Here is a 20,198-nt window from a genome sequence, read left to right on the forward strand (position 1 = left end):
TTCTTAATATTAAATAGAATTTGATCTTAGTTGCACTCACAAAAAATTATGGCCAAATATACCGAAGCGGAGGGTTGTAACTAGCGCCCTCTAGAAGTTAAGTAAAAATTAGATTGAAATCTCACTTAGCATCTTACAAAACCTAAATATTAGAATTTTGGTGTTGATACAATAAAAGTACAAACAATTTTAATTTTTAACGCCCCATAATTGTGAAACATGCAACACAGGTATAAGGTATGTTGGGTCTAATCGTCATATTTTGGTGTCCCCTATCTTAGGTTTTGCCATGTCCCATTCCGATTGAGTCACCTTGTATAGTAGAATAGTAAGAGACGGGATATATTTATTTAATATCGAGAGATGAAATGGTTCAGCGAGAGTCGAGATAAACTCAGTCTCGAAGCAATAATGAAATTTCTCGACTTAAACAGTTTAAAATAACAATGTTATTCCCGTAATTACTGCATTCAGCAAAGATAACCGTTGTTGACGTACATCGACTCTCTTAATCGTGATCAATGTATTCCTATACATTCCAAAATTTTCATTCAAATGGAAAGTTGGTAGGTTCACTTAAATGAAGATCTTTTCAAAACTAACGGAACGTTGGCGTTCTATGGTTAAGCCTTCCCTGGTATATTTGACCGTTATTTTTTAAAAGCACCATGTATCAGACCCTCACGAGGCAGCGAAATCGCACTGGAAAATCGAATACAGAAGGGGAAATACTATATTACTACTCCATATGGAAATGCGGAACTTAAAATTTAAAGTCAACATAACACACCTGTTCGTTAATAACAAAAATGTCTTTTGTCCACGAGAAACATTCCAAAATTTTACTTCCAAAAATTAACGAATTCTCACATATTTGACTTTGGTCCATCTATTTGTGAGAGATATCTTGTCTGAAAACCTTCCAAACGTCCCTCAAACGAACGCTTTATCATGAACCTAAAATTCGTAATGTAAGCACTCCAAATGAAATTTTCGATGAAAGCCTGACGTTGAATATTGAGGGGGCATTTAAAAGCTGCTATCTCAGTATATATGAATAATACTCTTGGGGTGGCGAGGGGTATTGATTGAGCTATACAATATTCAGGTCAATTATTGTTACAATATTTAGCCAGGCGTGCAGAAACAAGAGGTTGGGTAAATAGGAAAAGAGGGCGAAAATGTCGGAAATTGGCTGGCTCCGCAAATCCTCAAGTAGTCTTTCGAACTCTCGAATACTACATAGGAATAAATTAAAACTCTAAAGTTATATTTTCGTTGGAGTTAAGCCCATGCAAAATATGAACTACAACTTCACTTCTTTATATAAATACATTTCTCCTTTATTTTATTTATATGTAGAGATACAAATAACGTCTTAAATCTGATACGGCATTATTGAGCTATCACATAAAATGTGCCCCACAAGAAAACTTTTCAGATATCTGCCTGAAATAGACATTTTTTATTTCGCGCTAGTACTCATAAACTGATAACTAGTTGAATTCTCTGCAGCTTTTATGTATTATATTGAAACAAGCGCTTTGAGTTTCTGTGAAGTTCATATCTGAAAAGCTATGCGGGACAGGAAATAAAAGACCATATAACACTTGTAATAAATAATTATAGAAAGTAATAAAAGTTCCATCCAGCTCCTGTGAAAATCCAATAAATACGTTCTTGAAATGAACGAAGTGGTAATAGGAAATCCGCTTCCTATCAAGCTAAATTAGATTTCGGAATTGTTAAATTTCGCAATGTCTACTTGAAAAGTTCAGTTTCGTATCCTTTCTCTGTAATTTTTTCCTTACTATTTTCGACAGAAGAATATGAAACACAGGACGACTCATTTAAAAGCTATAGCTTAATAACAATTCTGCCTTTTATCCAATTTAAACAAAACTGAAGTCAAAAAATAGAGCTCGCCAAATAGGTATTTTGAATTTAGTTTTAACTTTCAAATTCATTTTGGTTGACTTGAAATCGACAAGAAAATAAAATAATCATCACCCTGGCACACTGTCAAATAAGTTACCTTATACATGTTTCAGAGTCAGACCTTATACCTTATATTAATCTAAGGTCCTACTTACAGTTTGAACGCAGGGTCGTATGGTTAGTCGAATCAAGGGACTTACCTGAAACAAAAAGAAAAATGATTAGAAAAATTTCTATGCGGTAAAAAGAAAAAAGTGTAACTTGAACAGAAATTGCCGTTGATCGCTAATCAGCTAGTGGAACCTCGTCCAATTCCTCAAAATGATGGGAACCTGTCAGACGTGAAAACCATCCAATTTTGTTGATAACTTATTCACATATACGATATCAGTTCTTTTATATCGACTACCGTTCTCATTGCGGTTTGAGGATTTGAAACTTGAAATTTCCTCAACGTGAAGTGTTTTCTGCAGTTTTCGTCCTCGAACTGGCGTAGAATTCTCATCCGCCAGCATTTTCCCAACTTCATTTATGTAAAAGATAAACAATAGACCTAATCACATTATCAACATAAATTTGGGAAAATTAAGAAGCCGTTGGCGCCTTGAGTTGCCCCATACCCTCTGTAATGTGACGGGAAGGCTCCAAAATTGCTTGTATTGTAAATTTACACCATCAACTCTTCCATTAATTATGAAGACATGAGTAGCCCTGTGTGGTGCACCTCAGAACTGGGTTCCGAAAGCTGGGGTTGTGATTATTCGATGATTAAATTATGTCAGATACCTTCATAATTTTACCTTCTCTGAGGCGTGCTATTGACCATTTCTTCCTAAAAATCTAAACGTCCTGTTAAATTTAGATTATTTTCCTTTTTTTAAGTGTTTCCCTATTTGCTACCTTCTACCAGTTATTTAAAAAAAAAACATCTAGGAATAGTGGATACAACATTTTTTTTTACTGCAGAACCGTAGAGTAAGTAAAACCCTGTTGAATTTCGCAATTAGTTGGTTCAGTCATAGCTAAAGATGATTCATACTACTGTAGATATTGAAATATTCAAATGAGCCGATACATAGAGATTTGATATAGTTTATAGTTTAGATCTTTGCGTTTGGATCGAATTAGATAGTATATACAGGGTGTTGGAAAAACTCCAACATAAAAATCGCTCTCACGTATTGCCCTAACATCTGGGTAATAAATCTGGTAAAGAGAGAAACCAGAAACAAAAGCTCGACATACCACTGGGTGCCAAACCATGGGTACCGCGATAATCACCTCTCATCTGGTGCACATTCACCCTGATTTATGAAGTGCAAATTGCCCAAACACATTAAGGGCAGTAGTAAATTAGGATGAAATGTGGCAACACACGCGCAAGTGGACATGAACCAGAGGGTGTTAGCGATAAGGTAATGGTGTGAAAGCATCAAGGTGGCGACTTTCTCATGAAATCGTGGGAACCCAAAACTCGGGAACCTGCGTCCTTTGCGGGAAGGGGCACGAACTCCTCTTGGAGCAAAAGCAGAACCGTTTTTCATCCCGTCGCGAAAACAACAAACCTCTCTAGCTCTCGTTGCCATAAAACCCCACACATGGGCAATATTGTTAATAAGTTAGTCACAACTCACCCTGTAATTCAACTAGTCTGTCATTAAATTCAAGGTAACTTGTGTAACCGAGTATATCATTTCTCGAATCTTTGGAACCCTATTACTTTATGACGGTAGCCCGTCTGGTCCTTCGAATCAACTAAGAAACCTCACCAGCGTATTTGGATTCCTCTGTGGGTGCCTAGTGAGGCAGTCACTACTGTTAGGCAGGAACTCAGGAAGCCCCTGGCCTAATCACAGGGTGTCCTCGAATTGCGTGGCCAAAATAATACCGCAGATTGTTTGAGTGAAAATAAGTCGATTTAACTAAACTTCCATCAGTCCAAAAGTTGATAATTATGGAGCTACAGGGTGTTAAAGTTGAAAAAAATCACATTTTCTTTAATATCTTTCGATTTCTTTGAGTTAATTTCACGAAATTTCATATTTGAGGGTGTTTTAGGATACGAAATTCAAATTTATTAACGATTTAGTTGTTTCTTCTAGGGGACGCCACAAGCGACCATTAGGACACATTTAAATCTCTGTAACTTTTTCGTGCCACGGTGTATATTATTTTGGTATTTAAAAACCTTTTTCCCTACCTTTTATACTTAGAAAAGGTATACTTTATTGACGTCGCTAGAAGCAACGGTTTTGGAGAGTGCCATTCAGAAGGTTAATTGCAATATTACAAATATCTGTCATTTTATTTCTTATATTTAATTTTTTAGCGTGTTGTAGATGTTTTAAGAATTAGCACAAATTCTAACATTAAAATACGGTCAGCATAAAATAAAGTTTTAAGTACTCCAGGTAAAATCTCGATAGAAATTAAAAACAAAGAATTTTTATGGACAAAGACAAGATGTTCGCAATATGATCAACAGAGTGTTTCAGAAATACGGGCGAATCTATAACTCTGTTATTTACGAACGAATTTTCAAGAACTTAACACCAAATAAAGTAATATTTTTCAGATTACTAAGTCGCACGCTTCAGAATTAAAAATAAAATTTCATATTTTTTCAAACATTTTTTAACAGAAAATATTATTCTGATTTCGACGATGTGTGACAAGCTAATGTTAAAACCATTTTTGATTGAGACAAATTGGTTAGTTTAAACAATATAAGTTATGTAGCCATGCACCATGCACAAGTAGCGCCTATATGACACCGATTGAGAAGGGAAAAAATAAGATTGGTTCAATGTTTTAGCTATTTCTCTTATTGATATTTGTGGATTCTGTTCAACACTAAGCAATATGCTGAATTCTACATTTTCATTGAAGTCTTGCAACAATTTTTAGCGTCGTAAATTGACTGATACAAGTTTAAATGTATTACGATTAGATACTTCTCTATCAAGAAAACGTGTAGAATGAAGACGTAGTGCTTCACCAGAGATCTTATTTTTTTGAAAATATGCTTTAGGCATATCTGTTAATTTTTAAATAATTTTAACTGAACGTGACACTGATAATTGTCGCCAATAACAACACTAATAACTATTTTCAGTACACTAAAAAACTAATTTAGAATAATTATACTGGCAGCATAACTGCTCACAGAAAGTTATAAGGAAGAATGATGTCGTTCCTATCGTTAAGAGCGGTTCTATCTCGTCCCCTCTCGCTGGGTATCATAAGGACACCACTTGTCCATGTCCCAAACGTGTTTGTACAAGATAATTCAATAGAATGAGGTGGAATGAAATGCAGATGACCACAGAATAACGCAGATGGACCCATGACGATAAAGATGATTATATAACTCGTAATGTCCAAATTTAGAATAAAAATGTCTAAATGCAAAACTCATACTATTCAAATCTTTCAGTTGTTTCAATTTAAAAATTATTTTAACGTTAACATGTCATACATCGTTAAATTCAGAAAAATATTTTCTAATAAAAAAATGTAAAAAAAATATGCAATTTTGTTGGAATTTCTGAAATTGCCACATAAAATAGAAATTGAGTTGAAAAGACTCAACTTTAACGTTACTTAGTAAACTGTAAACATCATTTTATTTGATTTTTAGTTTATTAAAATCCGTTTATAAATAACTGAGTTATAGCTTTGACCTTTTGTTTACACGCCCTGTATAACATATATTCACAAAGTGGGTTTAAAAAATTACATGTTAAAGTTTATTACTTCATTAAATATGGGGTACGTAATGGAAAATGTTATAATTAACCTATTTTATTGTTTTCAAAGACGCATGTGATAATAAAAAGTTTGAAGGAAAAACTTGTTGCAAAGCAAATTCTCGATTTCCACATTATGGTTATTAGAAAACTCCTTTCAAACATAAGTTTTTATTATAAAGAAGATAATAACCAAAGAGTATTAATGGAAAGAACTAGTGTAGTGATGGCAAGAATTAACTTTTTTGGAAAATTTATTGAAAACCAAAATCCAAGTACTCCTAGAAAATTAATATTTCTAAATGGAACATGGATATTTTCAAAAGGGAGCAAGACAAAATTTGGCAAGGCAGTTCTAAAAAAAATTTACGAAAGCCAGAGGGACATGAGGAAAACAGTTTTATAGTGTTACATGCTGGTACTAGTACAGGTTTGGTCAATAATGCGACAATAATCTATTTCACCAAATCCCAGTCGGCCGACTATCATGGTGATATGAATGCCGACATATTTTTGAAATGGTTGGAAGAAAAACTGATTCCCAATTTAACTGTAATTAAAAATGCCCCCTACCACTGCCTCCAGTTGGAGAAGCAACCTACATCTTTATGGACCAAACCCCAATTAATTGAATGATTAGAAAAGTCGAATTTACTATTTGAGGAAAATATGTTTAATGTAAAACTTTTAAACATTGCCAAATTTAATAGGAAACCAATAATGTATGTTGGTTGATGAATTGCTACAAGAATATATACATTTGGTAGTAAGGTTACGTCTATGGCATTGCCAATTTAATGCGATTGAAATGATATGTAAAAATGCAAAAAGTTACTCAAATACTCATTCTGGAGAAGATGTTTATTGTGATAATAAAGTAATTGCTTTATGAGAAAAGGCACTACAAAAGTAATCACCAGAAGTTTGGTCAGCTAGTGTGAGATACACATTAAAAGTAATCCAAAAGTGGTATAATAGGAAGTGCATATTGGACAAGATTCCAAAAATAATTATAAATGTTGACGCTAATGAAAGTTATATAGAAAATGATCATTCTGGCAATAGTTTTAGTGACAGTGCTGCAGTTTTATTATTATATATGTAGGATCAAATAGTAAAATCAACCATTCTGTACGCAGTTTTAATTATATTGCATTGTGTATTGCGATTAGGTCGTAACTGTATCGGAAAGGTAGTAGATTGTAAATAGTTAGGATTAAGTTATTAAGGAAATGATGTACCCCTTTGGCTACGCCCATGGTGAACTTTGGCTGGTGCGTAAAAATTCCCACTGAGTTACTTCGTCGGCATGGGGATTCCCCGCGGAGGACTTTGTCGACATCGGTATTACTGATGATAAGCTTTCTCGGCCCTTATGATTATCGGTGACGAAGGACTTTTTATCAGTTTCGGTACCACGATTCAATGTAGCGGGTGTGTACGTGGTGTCGGTGGTACTCCAACTAGGGTACGCTGCCAGAAGGTTTAGTATTTAAAAATTTCCTGAAGACGAGGAGATCCTATTCCTATTCATATTTGATTCGATTCTATTATATTCATGGGGCATCTTCAAGAGTTACATTTCTAAGTGAAGAACAAAGCCACCCTCATAAACTCAATTTTGAGTTATACCCTAGACTAACGAAAAAAAAACTATATATACATATATATATATATATATATATATATATATATATATATATATATATAAAGATATATTTTCTTGATATCAGTCTAATTCAATCCAAAAACATAACATATTTGAGACGCCACTGGTCAAATTTTATGTCGATATTGAATTGATTTGATGCATACAGCTCGTATGTATGACCCATATGCAACGATCCAAATTACAAATTATAGTTCCGCTTCATTAAGAAAGCTAATTTTTGGCCTATTAAGCTTAGAACATTCACGACCAGGCATTTTAAAGCTCAGAAACATACCGATACTTCTAAACTATTCTTTCCACTCGTTATCAATCAGTGTTTATAACTTTTTTGGTAAAACTTTAAATTGAGGGATCCAAGAGTCTTAACGTGGTATTATTCAAGTAATATTCACCACAGAAAGTTCAATCAGCCTTATAACGTTGATACACAGGATGCGGCATGGGAATCGAGTATTTTTGGAATAATCATAAAATCGTTAGTTTTTTTTATATATAATTTGTTTTTTACTATAACAACATGGTCGAAAATATCGCATTTTATAATCATGAACAGAAAATTACATCTGGCATGTGCTGTCTATTCGCATTAACGCAACGTTGAAAACTTTTCAGCAGGTTTCCTTTGACTTCAATGATTTGATGTTGGATTGCATCTTTTAATTCTTCTAATGTACGAGGCATAGCCTCGTAGACACGTGTCTTCAGGTAACCCCATAAAAAGAAATCACATAAGGAGAAATGGGCGACTGAGGAGGCTATACAATATCACCAAATGAGAACTGCAGTCATAGACTCACCACATCTAAGAAAATAATCATAAGCGAACATTCGATATTTGAATGTTCACGATGGCTCCATGATGGCAAAAGAAAGATAGTAATAAAATGCTATGAGCCAAAGAATGAAATGCCTGTTGAAGCATAATATTTCCATTGCAAACGATCGAGTACTACTTGTACTAAAAAGGTTTGGTTTCTGCGCCACATCTTGTAGTTAAATCAAAGCACAACACTGGAGTAATTTGCAAGTATCTTTCTCAGGGTATTTCAATTATTATAAATGTTGCATACATACTATTTTGGTAGCTTTATGACCAATTTTGACGAAAAAAAGTAGAGAATGGAAAAAAATTAACCATCACCCTAGTTTCGAAGACAAAAGGCGTGTATTTAATTTATCCTAGATATCGATAAAGTTAATGGCTACAATATCTGATAATATTACTAGTTACTAATAATATTACATCATATTTTTCCCGATGATTGTGAAAGATTAAAGGTGCTCTCACAGACGAGAAAGGAAGGTGATATTTTCAAGAATCAGGTTTATTTGCTCTCCGACCTTTAAGCGAAACATCTGATGGATGGGTATTTAAGACAACGATTCAGCTGGAAAACCACCGCTGTATTATACTTGGCTTTCAAGCAACAGACAAAATTAACAATAAACAAGAAGATGCAATGCCATTATACTCATGGTAACTTAAGAGCTATTCGACTTTACTTAAATTCACCAACATCTGAATTCATATGAGAGATGGACCGTAGATTTCGCTAGAAAGCTCTACGGACCTATGTACTATTCACATTAAAGCTTCCAGCAGAGTTTTAACAATCCTGCAGAAGATGCTCTATTAAATGTAAGAAACTATTATTCAAATGATCTTTTTGAGCTTGATTGCAGTCATCAATCTGAGGGAATTAGAAACCTTGCCGTATATTCTAAACACGAATTTGAAAGCACTCATAAGTTCGGTAAGTTCCTCCTAAGTGTCTAGTCTGATCCTTATGAGACTGTTCATACAACGCGTTTGTTATAACGGTTAAATGGGAAGAGTATTAACTAAAAGCTTGTACGTTTCCTACTCAAAAAAAGAAAATATATAAATACATAAAAGAGTCTTTGAAAACTATTGAATAGGCGATTCAAAATATACACATAACGGGAAAGTCTAAGGATATTTAAAAAAATATATAAAAAGCCATAACAATTTCAATTGTACATTATATTGTACTATATTAGTATAAGTTCTCACTCTGTATACATATTGCAACTGATTGGAAAATTTTTTAAGTAAATAAACAATTTTCCTGCGAATATGAAAAAGTCAGAATTTTGTGCTTTGCTGAATTATCAGGTTGACTCAATTTCATTCCTTCGATACTGGCTGATGTTTAGTAGGTGTATTGAAAATATTTTTTTTTATCATAGAATGGCAACATTTTTCACTGAATTAGATGAATCGAACGGTAAAGCTTATTCAAGTTGATTTAAGACAAATTGGAGTAGCCGAGTACACGGATGTTTCCCAAAATATCAAATGTGTCGTTTATGGTGGCGCTACAAAAATTGGAACACCCGCTGAACAACGTCCAGGACATGGACGCATTACAACTGTAGCTCAAGATCGATATTTAGTTTTAACAGGTAGAAGGCAATTTACAATTGGGGCACCTGAATTGGTTGCAGATTTACAACGGGCACGCTGTATGACTACTGTTCGCTTCTGCGTCGGGAGCATGAAACGTTGATTGAAATGTTGCCGAATTCTTGTTTCGACTGTATAACGATGGACTGGATGGTTGCGAAGAACCACCCTGAGTTCGCGACCTCAGAGACACCGAGTTGATGCAAATGAAGGAAACAAACCGTTCTTATCGTAACAAAGGTTTATTCTTCACTTATAATTTCGAGCAATTTAGCAAAGGGAGAAATAACGAGTAATAATTTGCTGTTAAGGGGTTCCTTCGATAAATGAAACCACGAAAACGCCAATTTGGTTTACATAAAATGGACTGTATTTCACTTGCACTTATATTAAATAATGAAAGAGTTTAGGTGTAAGTAGGAAGAGGGAGAATGCTTAATTGGGCGGGTTACACACTATGATTTTGATCACATCCTGACACGACGCAGCTTCCATACGAAGAGAAGAAAAAAAAAGAGAAAAAATTACTTCGATTAACCCTTAAGTACTAAACCCGAGGAATTCCAACCAGGGGCGCACAACCACCAAGAACCCTTACGGGCTATGGCTACGCCGGATCCCATAAATCGCGGCCATCTGGGGAATATCTATACTAGTCGCTTTTCTGGGAATATTGCAGGCCCAACAAATTGCCCATCAGGGCAATAGTCCCGATCGAAAAAGCTTCCTTTGACTAGTAGTATGTTCCCCAGCCAAAATGTACCCTTAGTTTTAGCCTGATGGGCCATGTAGTCTGGCACCCAGATAGTATTCTCAGAACAAGTATCGCCGTACATGGGCGAAACGTAAGGGATAAAGTACAAATACATAACAAAAACCAAAATTAACAACAAACAAAAAACCAATAACTTAAAGTCCCTAACACTTGCTGTGATAATTAGTTATTATAATAACTACCCGTAAGTAGTTTCCGTGAGTACAGTATTTGCGTGTAACGCGGAGAGTTGAGTGTTAAGGGAAGCACACAAGAAGGGGAGGAATTTCCTCCTTGTAAACCTTAAATACTAATGCCAGTGGTAAGCGGACATAGGCGTACTAGCTTGGTAGATCATTATCCGTACATTTCCTATGTCGGGCTACCAGGCGTAGCTAACTTTTATGGATAATTGACGGCTTTATTAGAGGGCGATTATCATCCCAATTCGGAGACGTGCCTAAATTATAGTCTGTACAAAAGACCTGAGAGAAAGTTTATACCACAACTATTTCTTAGTTCGTCTAAAATGTGTACCAGCATCTGGTCGTACAAACCAAACGGCTAAAGAATACTGTACATGGGCGTAGCCCAGGGGTTCCTTACATACTAATCCTGATTTAATTCTGAATATATGAAACTAATTATTAAAAAACGATCATCGGCTATCCAGTCCTTTACACAAGCCCTAACAACTACAGGTCGAGATACTGTTGCAAATTGTCTATATGAAGTCAATCTTCATAGTCGAAGACTACTGAGAGCTCCACCTCTTTCCAGAAGCAATGGCGTTACGAGATTAGACTAGTGCCAAGATTATTTAAATCGCCATGGAATTAATTAGGTTACAGTATTATTCATTGACGAATACGTATTTGGATTTCGCCCAGATTCTTATCGAATAAGAGGGTGTGGAGACAGCCTTGAAATGTTGAATGTTTACGACATATTCAGGAGGTCTGTTCACATAGAGGTGGTAAAATAATGGTATGGACCGGAATAAAGATTGAGAACAGCACTGACCGCGATTTTTCCAATTAATTCACAGCTTGACAGTATATCGACACCTTTCTTGACCCTACAGTTCGACCATTTGCTGGTATCGTTGGCCAAAATTCTCACCTCATGCACGATAATGCTCGTTCAAATATTGTCGGTATTGCGATAGATCGGTTGACGAACGAAATAATTGTCACATTGCCATGGCCGGCACAATTGCCAGATCTGAAACCACTTGAGCATACCTGGAACATGCTTCAAAGCGGAATTACACCACATATAGCCAATATTTACGGTGCCTTTCGATTTCTAGAGTTATTTTTAGAAAAATAGAGAAGGATACCACAAAAATTCAAAACGCGTAACACTATACACAGATAGATGTACAATAAAAATGATAAAAAATAATTCATATCTCTCATCCACACAAATAAAGTCAAATTTAGAGGAAATTGAACTTGAGAATATCAGTTCGTAAATGGTGAGAAGAAGGTTGGTCGAGAGTGGATTATATGGTGGAAGACCTGTGAAAAAACCATTGCTGTCAAATAAAAATGTAAAAGCCCGTTTAGCTTTCGTGTGAAATCATCAGGACTGAACACCTGAGTAGTAGAAATTAGTAGGGCTCAGCGACGAGTCCAAACTCAATTTATTAAAAAGTGATAGACCATCGTATGTTAGACGTTAAAAAGGCAGAGGACTAAACAAAAAGTTTATTTTATCTACTGTAAATTCATGGTGGAGTCTCGATTATAATTTGAAGATGGGTCCGCTTCATCAAATAGAAGGTTGCATTAATCGTTTTATGTACAGACATATTAAGAAATCATCTACAACTGCATTTTGGCCAAATAATACCATGAAAAAATATTTTCGAACAAGACGATGACTCTAAACACAAATCGAAACTTGTGTCAGAATGATTTAGAAAGTAAAAGATTGAAGTTCTTTCTGGGCCGTCGCAATCTCTAGCCCTTAATCCTATAGAAAACTTGGGAGATTACGTTGTTAACCAAATTCGCCATAAAACATATTCAAATTTGAAGGATTTACTTCAAGCACTTCAAAAGGCCTGGCGAAGCATTGACATCAATTATATTAACAAATTAATAGAATTAATGCCACGAAGATGTGCAGAAGTTATTCAACAGAGAGAATATTACACAAAATATTAATATAAAAACAATTATTATCTGATTAGTTTCTGTAATAAGTAAAATGTAATAAATTACAAAAGTTCCTATATTTTTGTGTGGAGCTAAAGAAATGTTTTTTTACATTTTTATATACGAAATATTGTTGTTTGATTTTCATGCGTTTTAAACATCAACAGTCGTGTATTAAACATATTCTAAAAATATGTTTTGAATTTAGGCCATTAGCATACTACATAGGCATACTAAACTATGTAAAATTTTAAAAAGTTGTTATAATTATGATTACTGCTACATATTTACAACTTATGAATAAATTAATATAGCAACAAACAAAAGCTTAGTTTGGTTGTATATTAAACATTTTTCATTACGCTAAATGCATAACTTTAAAAAGAACATTAATATATATAACAAATCTTTATTTCCAGTGGAAAGGGGCCATCGACCCATATGGTCTTTCTAAGAACATTAACATATTTATAAAAATACCTTTAGACTTTTCCGACGTGTGTATAAGACGTGCAATTAAAAAAGACCAAAATTGTGAAAAAAATTAACTAAATATATGACATCTCACATCAAGCTCAATCAATCGAAAAAGAATATCAAAATTTAAAATTTAAAATTAAAAAGAACAAATATTGCGATGGTAAAATAGCAAAATCCGATCAAAATTCGTCAAAAACTTCGAAGTAACGTAAATTAACTTAAATAAAAAAATATTAACCTTTCTTGACCAAATGGACCATTGCTATACTTTGAAGAGGTCATCAAAATTAGAGCAATATTCTCCACAAGATTGAGCAAAAGAATTGTTTCTGAGTCAAAGAACGTGTGAATGTGAAAAATCTAGATAGAAGAATTTATACATTTTTTATTTCAAAGATGGATGCTAAAATGGTGCATGCACCACTGTTGAACGCGATTCCTCGGAATTAAAAACATTAAAATTTATAGGAAAATCCGTTGGGCTAGAAAAATATGGTCACATTTTTCAGGTGAAGAGACGCCCACGTTCAACGTAGAGTGATTTAGAGCATTTCCAGCAAATAACAATTAGAATTTGATTATGCTCTGCAATTTCGAATGTCACGTGATGCTTTTAAAGTGTAATTAACCTGACGACCGAATCGCGATGGCAAATCAGCAAAATTTACCGTCTGCGTTATTGGGGGAAAATATGTTACAGATTAAAATTTATTTTTATGGTGGTTTTATTATTCGGAATTTTAATATTACCAGTGCTTTAGCAGGTTATTGATGGTCTATTTTATGGCTAAATCATGACTACAGCTGGGTTGGATTAACTTTTTTTTGTAGGTATTTGAAAGTTGAGCCTCTAGGCATCACGCTATTTGCCCAATCTAACTATCAGGCTTGTAAGGTTGGTCGAAAATCAGCAAAATAACTCAGTGCTATCGCGAATTTTTATTCACATATTCTCTAATCACATTCTTCTTAATATGTTGAGAATGACATATCACAAGTCCATTTTAGCAGGATGTTTAATGATTGACTCATAGCAGGTTCAATTTTTATATAAGAAGTGTTTTCGGATCTTTATGTTAGTATCTACAGAACAGTAGCAAGCTACAATTTCCCAAGTTTGCGCGTGTAATTTAAGAATCATCCTTTATTTCTCGAAAATTAAAGAAATAATGTCTTAATCTCTATTCGACTTCCGCTGTTTTTGCCTCAATATAAGAAGTCTTGTGTAGAGGTTTAATAGGTTCGTAATGGGATTCTTTCTAACGGAGATCCCCATTATATCTCCATTGTGGATATCTATACAGGCTAATTCAAAAATTGGAGTTATCCTTTCACTAGCGAATAGAGTTTCATAAAATAATTTTTTTTTCTTTTAGGTTTTTTTTTTAATATCAAGATCAGTGGAGATACAGGGTGTTAAAGTTTTATTTAAAAACATAAAATTTATTAGTAATTGCCAAACCACTTGAGATAATTAAACAACATTTAATGAGTCTTAATAGCTATGTGGGAGAGAAATTCTTCAATAAATGAAACTATTTTTAGTTTTACCAGTGGCGCGTTGTATAAAAGTTGTTTAATATTTTCGAAAAAAAAGGTAGGCCTGACTGATTTTTTGAAAAATAAACATTATTGTTGAACTCCTATTTGAGTTCTAAAAAGAAAAGCTTCTTCATTACCTTCGATACGACGCACCGTTTTCGAGTAAAAAAATTAAAACCGTTTTAATGCGCGCCCACAATTACATGCTGTTTCAATTTATAATAAGATTTCGAAAACAAAATTTCAAATTCAATTTGACTACAACCAACACCTACAAAATTTTGTTAAATTATCTCAAGTTTTTTGGCAATTGGAAATATATTTTAATTTTTTAAATAAAGCCTCGACACCCCACATTTCCGCTGATATTAATATTTCGAAAAAGTGTCAAAAAATAAAAATCTTGTTTTTTGTCGCCCAATTCACTGGTGAAAGGACAACTTCAACGTTGGAATTATCCTGTATCGCTTCAAGTAAAAAGTATATTCATAATTTGCGTCATTAAGATTTCAAAAATTGTTAGTTTACGAAGTTTAGCACTTTAAGCATAGTTACGCTTTTGTTTTTTTTTTGAATTTGTAATTTTCAAATAATGGTGTGTTTACACCCTGAATCTCTACTCCCACTTATAATACACCGATTCTACAAAACCGTTGAATGAACAATGAAAACAAACTGATACGACCATAACATAACCGTAAACTTTGAACGCGCAATAACATTCAGACACAACGCAGAGCAATAAAAATCGTCATTAAAAAGCGAGGACGTTGGTGCAATGAAACTTTTTCCGGAAATAAAACCAAAAGTTTAATTCAGTTTGGTGCCATTAGCTGTTAGACACCCGCAAAAACTACATTTGAATTGAGATAGGTCAGCTAGGCGCGAGGGTGCGCTTTCTTAAACCGTGACGTCAATGCACTGATTGACGTCACGTAGCTGCACGGCTATAAAACTCAAGGACGAATTTTCCTATTTCTTGCACGCGTAAAGACTAGTTTTAAGTGATACTCATGAAGTGGAAAATTAGTTTTTCTTCGTCCTAACATTAACACGTTTCTTTAATGTATAGAAAAATATTTCGTTAATGACCTCCATTAATGCATGACTTTGCAAATTTGGTTGCTGTTCTCGTCGATTAGCGCGACTTCAGAAATTGACTAGAAGTGGCAAAAAATGGGAATTGAACCAACGCGTTCTCGCATCCAATCAAGTAACAGAATTACTCGTTGTCTCTCATTATTTATTACGCACACACTGGTGCAGTGACCACTCACCGGCAGTTAAAATATAGTTGTCGCTAAAATATTTATAATTTTTCGAAGTTTGAATTTTTTACCTTTACAAGACCAAGTTAATTGCGGCATCCATTAGCGTGTTCGGCACGTTCACATGTTAAACTATCTCGTTTATAAATATTAATACACTTGGTTATTAAATAACTATTAATTATTACCGTTGAGGATGTACTCTGAATGTGGGCCCACAGGGGCAGCAAATTGAGGACTGTCCTGCCGAGTTCTTCTTCCGTTTTTTCCTGATGCACCAATGCTGGCCCATAGTACACTTCAACTTTCCCAGAATGTTGGCACTCGAGCTTGCACACCGGTGTGGTACACACTTTTCTACAGTTATCTAAATAATTGTTGCCAACATTTGCCGCCAGTTAATATTCCCAGATATAATAACATCAAATATGTAATCAGCTTTTGAAAATGTGGGCAGGGGTTACTAAAATATCAATTGAGCTCTCAAGTTATGAAACAACTTTCAAGAGCTTTATCTAAGGAGTAAAACTTGAAAGCTCTTGTTGATAGTAAGTTTCATCAATAAAGGGGAATATTCGCAGGCATTAGTGACCCACGCGGCGTCCACTTCAACTGAATAAATAATGTTATCTGGCACTTAAAACCCACTCACACACTACTTTTTGCTACACTCTAATGGGGGCAACAGTTTCTACAACTTTGGCACTGGAATAATAATATATTATAGAATATTTATGCCACGTTGGCGGCGAAAGCGAAGCGACCAATTCCCTATACAAGTTTGCTTCAAAATACAAGTCATGCAAGTTGAGCCGATTTTAGTTCAAACCTGTGGCTCGAAAATTATAATAATAAAACCATTAAGGTACAAATATAGTTGGGAAAGATATGCGAGTTGTCGAGGAGTATAAAGGGAAGATTAGATATAAAATGTGCGTGCATGGTGGCTGAGTGATCTTCAGCACAACTTGATCATGTATGACAGCTGTTGATTCACATTAATAGTAAACTACTGAACAAAAATTTTATTTTAACTTTCTGAGGGATTTTTTTAACTCTCGAAAATGCAAAAGTTTTTATCTAGCTGCTATAAAGTTTTAGAATTTCTTCTCGATAGGTTTTCAAAGGTCTCATCATAAAAAATTATGATATTTTGGAATGTAGTTTACAAAATGTTACATTAACGGCATAGGTAATTAGTCAAATATTTAATCCAACTGCGTTCGAAATTCCTTTATGGATACATTACTTTTCTTTGAAAATGAAACTTTGTATCAAATCTGAGATTATCATGGACTAATTTGAAATGAAGTCCAGCTGTAGTTCCAAATGATATTCCAACTGTTACAACTCACTCTGAGTCTGAGACGAAGCATTTGGTGACGTCTAATAATCCATTTACGAAGTTTTATGCATAATAAAACTCTTATATACTCTATCACATTTTTTCCCTAACTTCATAATTTTATTAAGTTTTGGTGAGGAAATCTGCGATACCTTGCATTTATGTGGCATCTTAATATGTTTTTATTTAAAAAATTATTTAAAATTTTATTTATGCTCTATTCTACTAAGGATATTTCTACAGTCCATTGCTGTTTTCTTAAAATGCAAGCTTCCCAAAAAAAAAATCATTAAAAACAATCAAATTAAAAACCTCATCAGCTTTTCAATAAGAAAAAACAAACCCGCAAGCCGAAGGTCGGTTCTTCCATTTCCGCCACTAATTATCTTTTAAAAGCATCCAGGCAGGCCTGAAAAGTGAAGTCTTAAATACGGCAATATTACGCAACAAACCCCGTTTTCAGTGAAACAAAATTAATAAAAGTGTGTCTCAGCTTGTTCCTGAATGTAAAAGAAGGGAAGAAGTAATTTGTAATTCTCTGGAAGTCTAATATGGTACGCCACTCTTAGTTCGAGGAAGTAAAAATAGAATAAGCAGGAATAGTAGTAAATAAGCAGAAGTTTAGTAGTTGGAAAAAGCTTTAAAGGCTGAAGTGTGTTAAAGAGGAATAAACTTAGCTAAAGAAGCCTGTTAAGCTCTTTGAAAATCACAGTTCTTTTGATGCTACATCCATGCAAAAGACTGGACTCTGGAAAGCGACTTTTCACATTATTTACGGCAGGAGGAAATTTTTTAGGATTTCTTATTACTATTAAAAGCAGACATTGCTGGCTCCAACTAAATATGTTTGTCTTTTTAGTGCAAAGAATTGTAAAAAATAAAGGTAGAAAAGAGAATACCTATGACTACCCTCTAGAAATTTTTTGTTAACTAATAGATTTTTCCAGTTCTTTCTCTTTATTCGTTCTCGTTAGAGTACTCTGTATGGTAAAATCAAGCAAGAAAATTTAAAGTAAGCGAAACGTACCTCCACTACAAATATCAAAGATTAAAAAAATACATTGCAATAAACTTATCGATTGTCAAAAGAATTTTAGTATGATAAAGGCTACGAGTCTATTAACTCATTTTCAAGTCTATATTGCAATTTTTACCGCACTAAACCGTTAACTGTATTTTTTGTTATTGAAAGTAAATAAACTTGTGAGGCCAAGAAAAATTGCCTTCAAACGTAAATTGCTACTTAAAGCCGATCCGAGTTGGGGGAGTATTTACTGACCCTCACTGGAGCTCACGCGAACTTGTGACGTCATGCCAAGAAGAAACCTCCTTCTTTTTCAGCAATGTACTACGTAATAGAATTTGTTAAACAAAACCTCAAAGTCTGTAACCATTAACGCAGAGTGTGTGATTCTATTTGTTCTTTCTGGTAGTTTATTGCCGATGAAAAGCGTAAGCCATATGAATAAACAAACTACAAATCTCTACTTGAATCGCATTTTATTGGGTAAAGCTAGTCAAAAGTAGGTCCTAAGACGTCCTTCATGCCGGTCAGCCATGCATCGCCGCCACTACGATAAACTCTAGTTTCTCTAGTCTGTCTAATAGCCCTAATAGGCAAAAAATCTAAAAAATATCCACTAATGTGCAACAAAAGAGGACTACTTCACACTTTATGTGGGCCACACGTATGCCCTCCTTGAGAAAGACCGAGAAAAGCAGTTTGCAGTCCCCTATTCTATTAACACACGCGTGTCGTAAAGAGGAGATTTTAGTTCGAAAACAGTCACTAGTATGGTAATAAAAATCGGAAGTGGGTTTGGTTTTGTTTACAAAATCCCGAAGGCATCGAACACGTTTTTCTGCGGCGACGTTATATTTCGGCACAGACAAGCGTGGCTCCAAACGGTGTTGCCAAATTTAGATTAAAGGCATGGAGAAAATCCTAAAAGCCACAGAAAATTACGATTACATTTTTGTATATTATTTACATTATAAAATTACGAGGAACTAAGATCACATAGAAAACTGAAGAAAATTACTGTATTGGTTTTGTCATTCGAACACTATCCATCATTGTAGATAGCTAAGGAGAATGATTGTTTTTTATTTTCATTTAACTGCTGGAATTGACAAAATTTATGTTATGCATTGAAATAAATATGGCCGTTAATATCTAGATTACTTTGATTAAACATGCCGAAATTCGAGACGAAACACTCGTATACTAAAACAAATTAAAATAATGCTCAAAAAATGTATATAATGATATCAAACTTAGAACTCAAGATAAACAACAGATAACAAATTTAAAACAAAAAAAGGATTCAAAGTTTCTCAGTACAAGCCAAAACAGAAAATCAATAAATTTAAGACTCACGGTAAACATACCAGATTTAAAAAAATACATCATCAGGAGTCTTTCAAATAGGGGTGCAACCTACTCATTGGGTTGTCCTGTATTTTGTAATATAGCTAAATTTGCAAATAAATCCAGTTTTTATGACAGAAATTTAAAGATTTTTTGATGTAGTACTTCGATTTACTTATAAATGTTTTGAATAGAATTAGATCCTTACAAGTATCAAGGTTTTTCTTAAATACAACTGATGGTTGTTTAAATCAAAATGATTAGAACTACTTTAAATATACACTATGATTTGTCAAACTCAAATGACACATTCCGAAATTTAACTGATTCTTATGAAATATAATGAGTCTTTTCTGAATGAATACTTTTTAAAATAAATTTGCAAATGATCAGATATCATGAGCACGAAATCTTCACAAACACAAAGGAACTATCGTTCATAATAGTCAGTTATCACTAGGGATAATGAGTGCATGTTGGCAACAT

General features: G+C 34.1%; 1 protein-coding gene and 1 long non-coding RNA gene across 6 annotated transcripts in view; one reads left to right on the forward strand and one right to left on the reverse strand.

Annotated features, from left to right (window-relative positions):
* The window catches only part of dnc (phosphodiesterase dunce), a 293,397-nt gene that overhangs the window by 185,228 nt on the left and 87,971 nt on the right, over positions 1-20,198 (reverse strand). Inside the window, exons 1-2 of one of the 5 annotated variants that reach the window (XM_066289960.1) lie at positions 19,007-19,244; positions 16,185-16,363 (exon numbers count right to left, since the gene is read on the reverse strand). The exons of the other annotated variants lie outside the window; for them this stretch is intronic. Coding sequence (XP_066146057.1) covers positions 16,185-16,288 — 104 coding nt within the window. The 5' untranslated portion in view covers positions 16,289-16,363; positions 19,007-19,244. Of the gene's footprint in view, positions 1-16,184; positions 16,364-19,006; positions 19,245-20,198 lie in introns of those variants that run through there. 5 annotated transcript variants of the gene reach the window in all.
* Positions 1-20,198, forward strand: part of LOC136343346 (uncharacterized) — a 95,959-nt gene that overhangs the window by 5,402 nt on the left and 70,359 nt on the right. The window lies entirely within an intron of this gene.

Source organism: Euwallacea fornicatus, chromosome 14, assembly GCF_040115645.1.
Source record: "Euwallacea fornicatus isolate EFF26 chromosome 14, ASM4011564v1, whole genome shotgun sequence".
Classification (NCBI taxonomy): domain Eukaryota; kingdom Metazoa; phylum Arthropoda; class Insecta; order Coleoptera; family Curculionidae; genus Euwallacea; species Euwallacea fornicatus.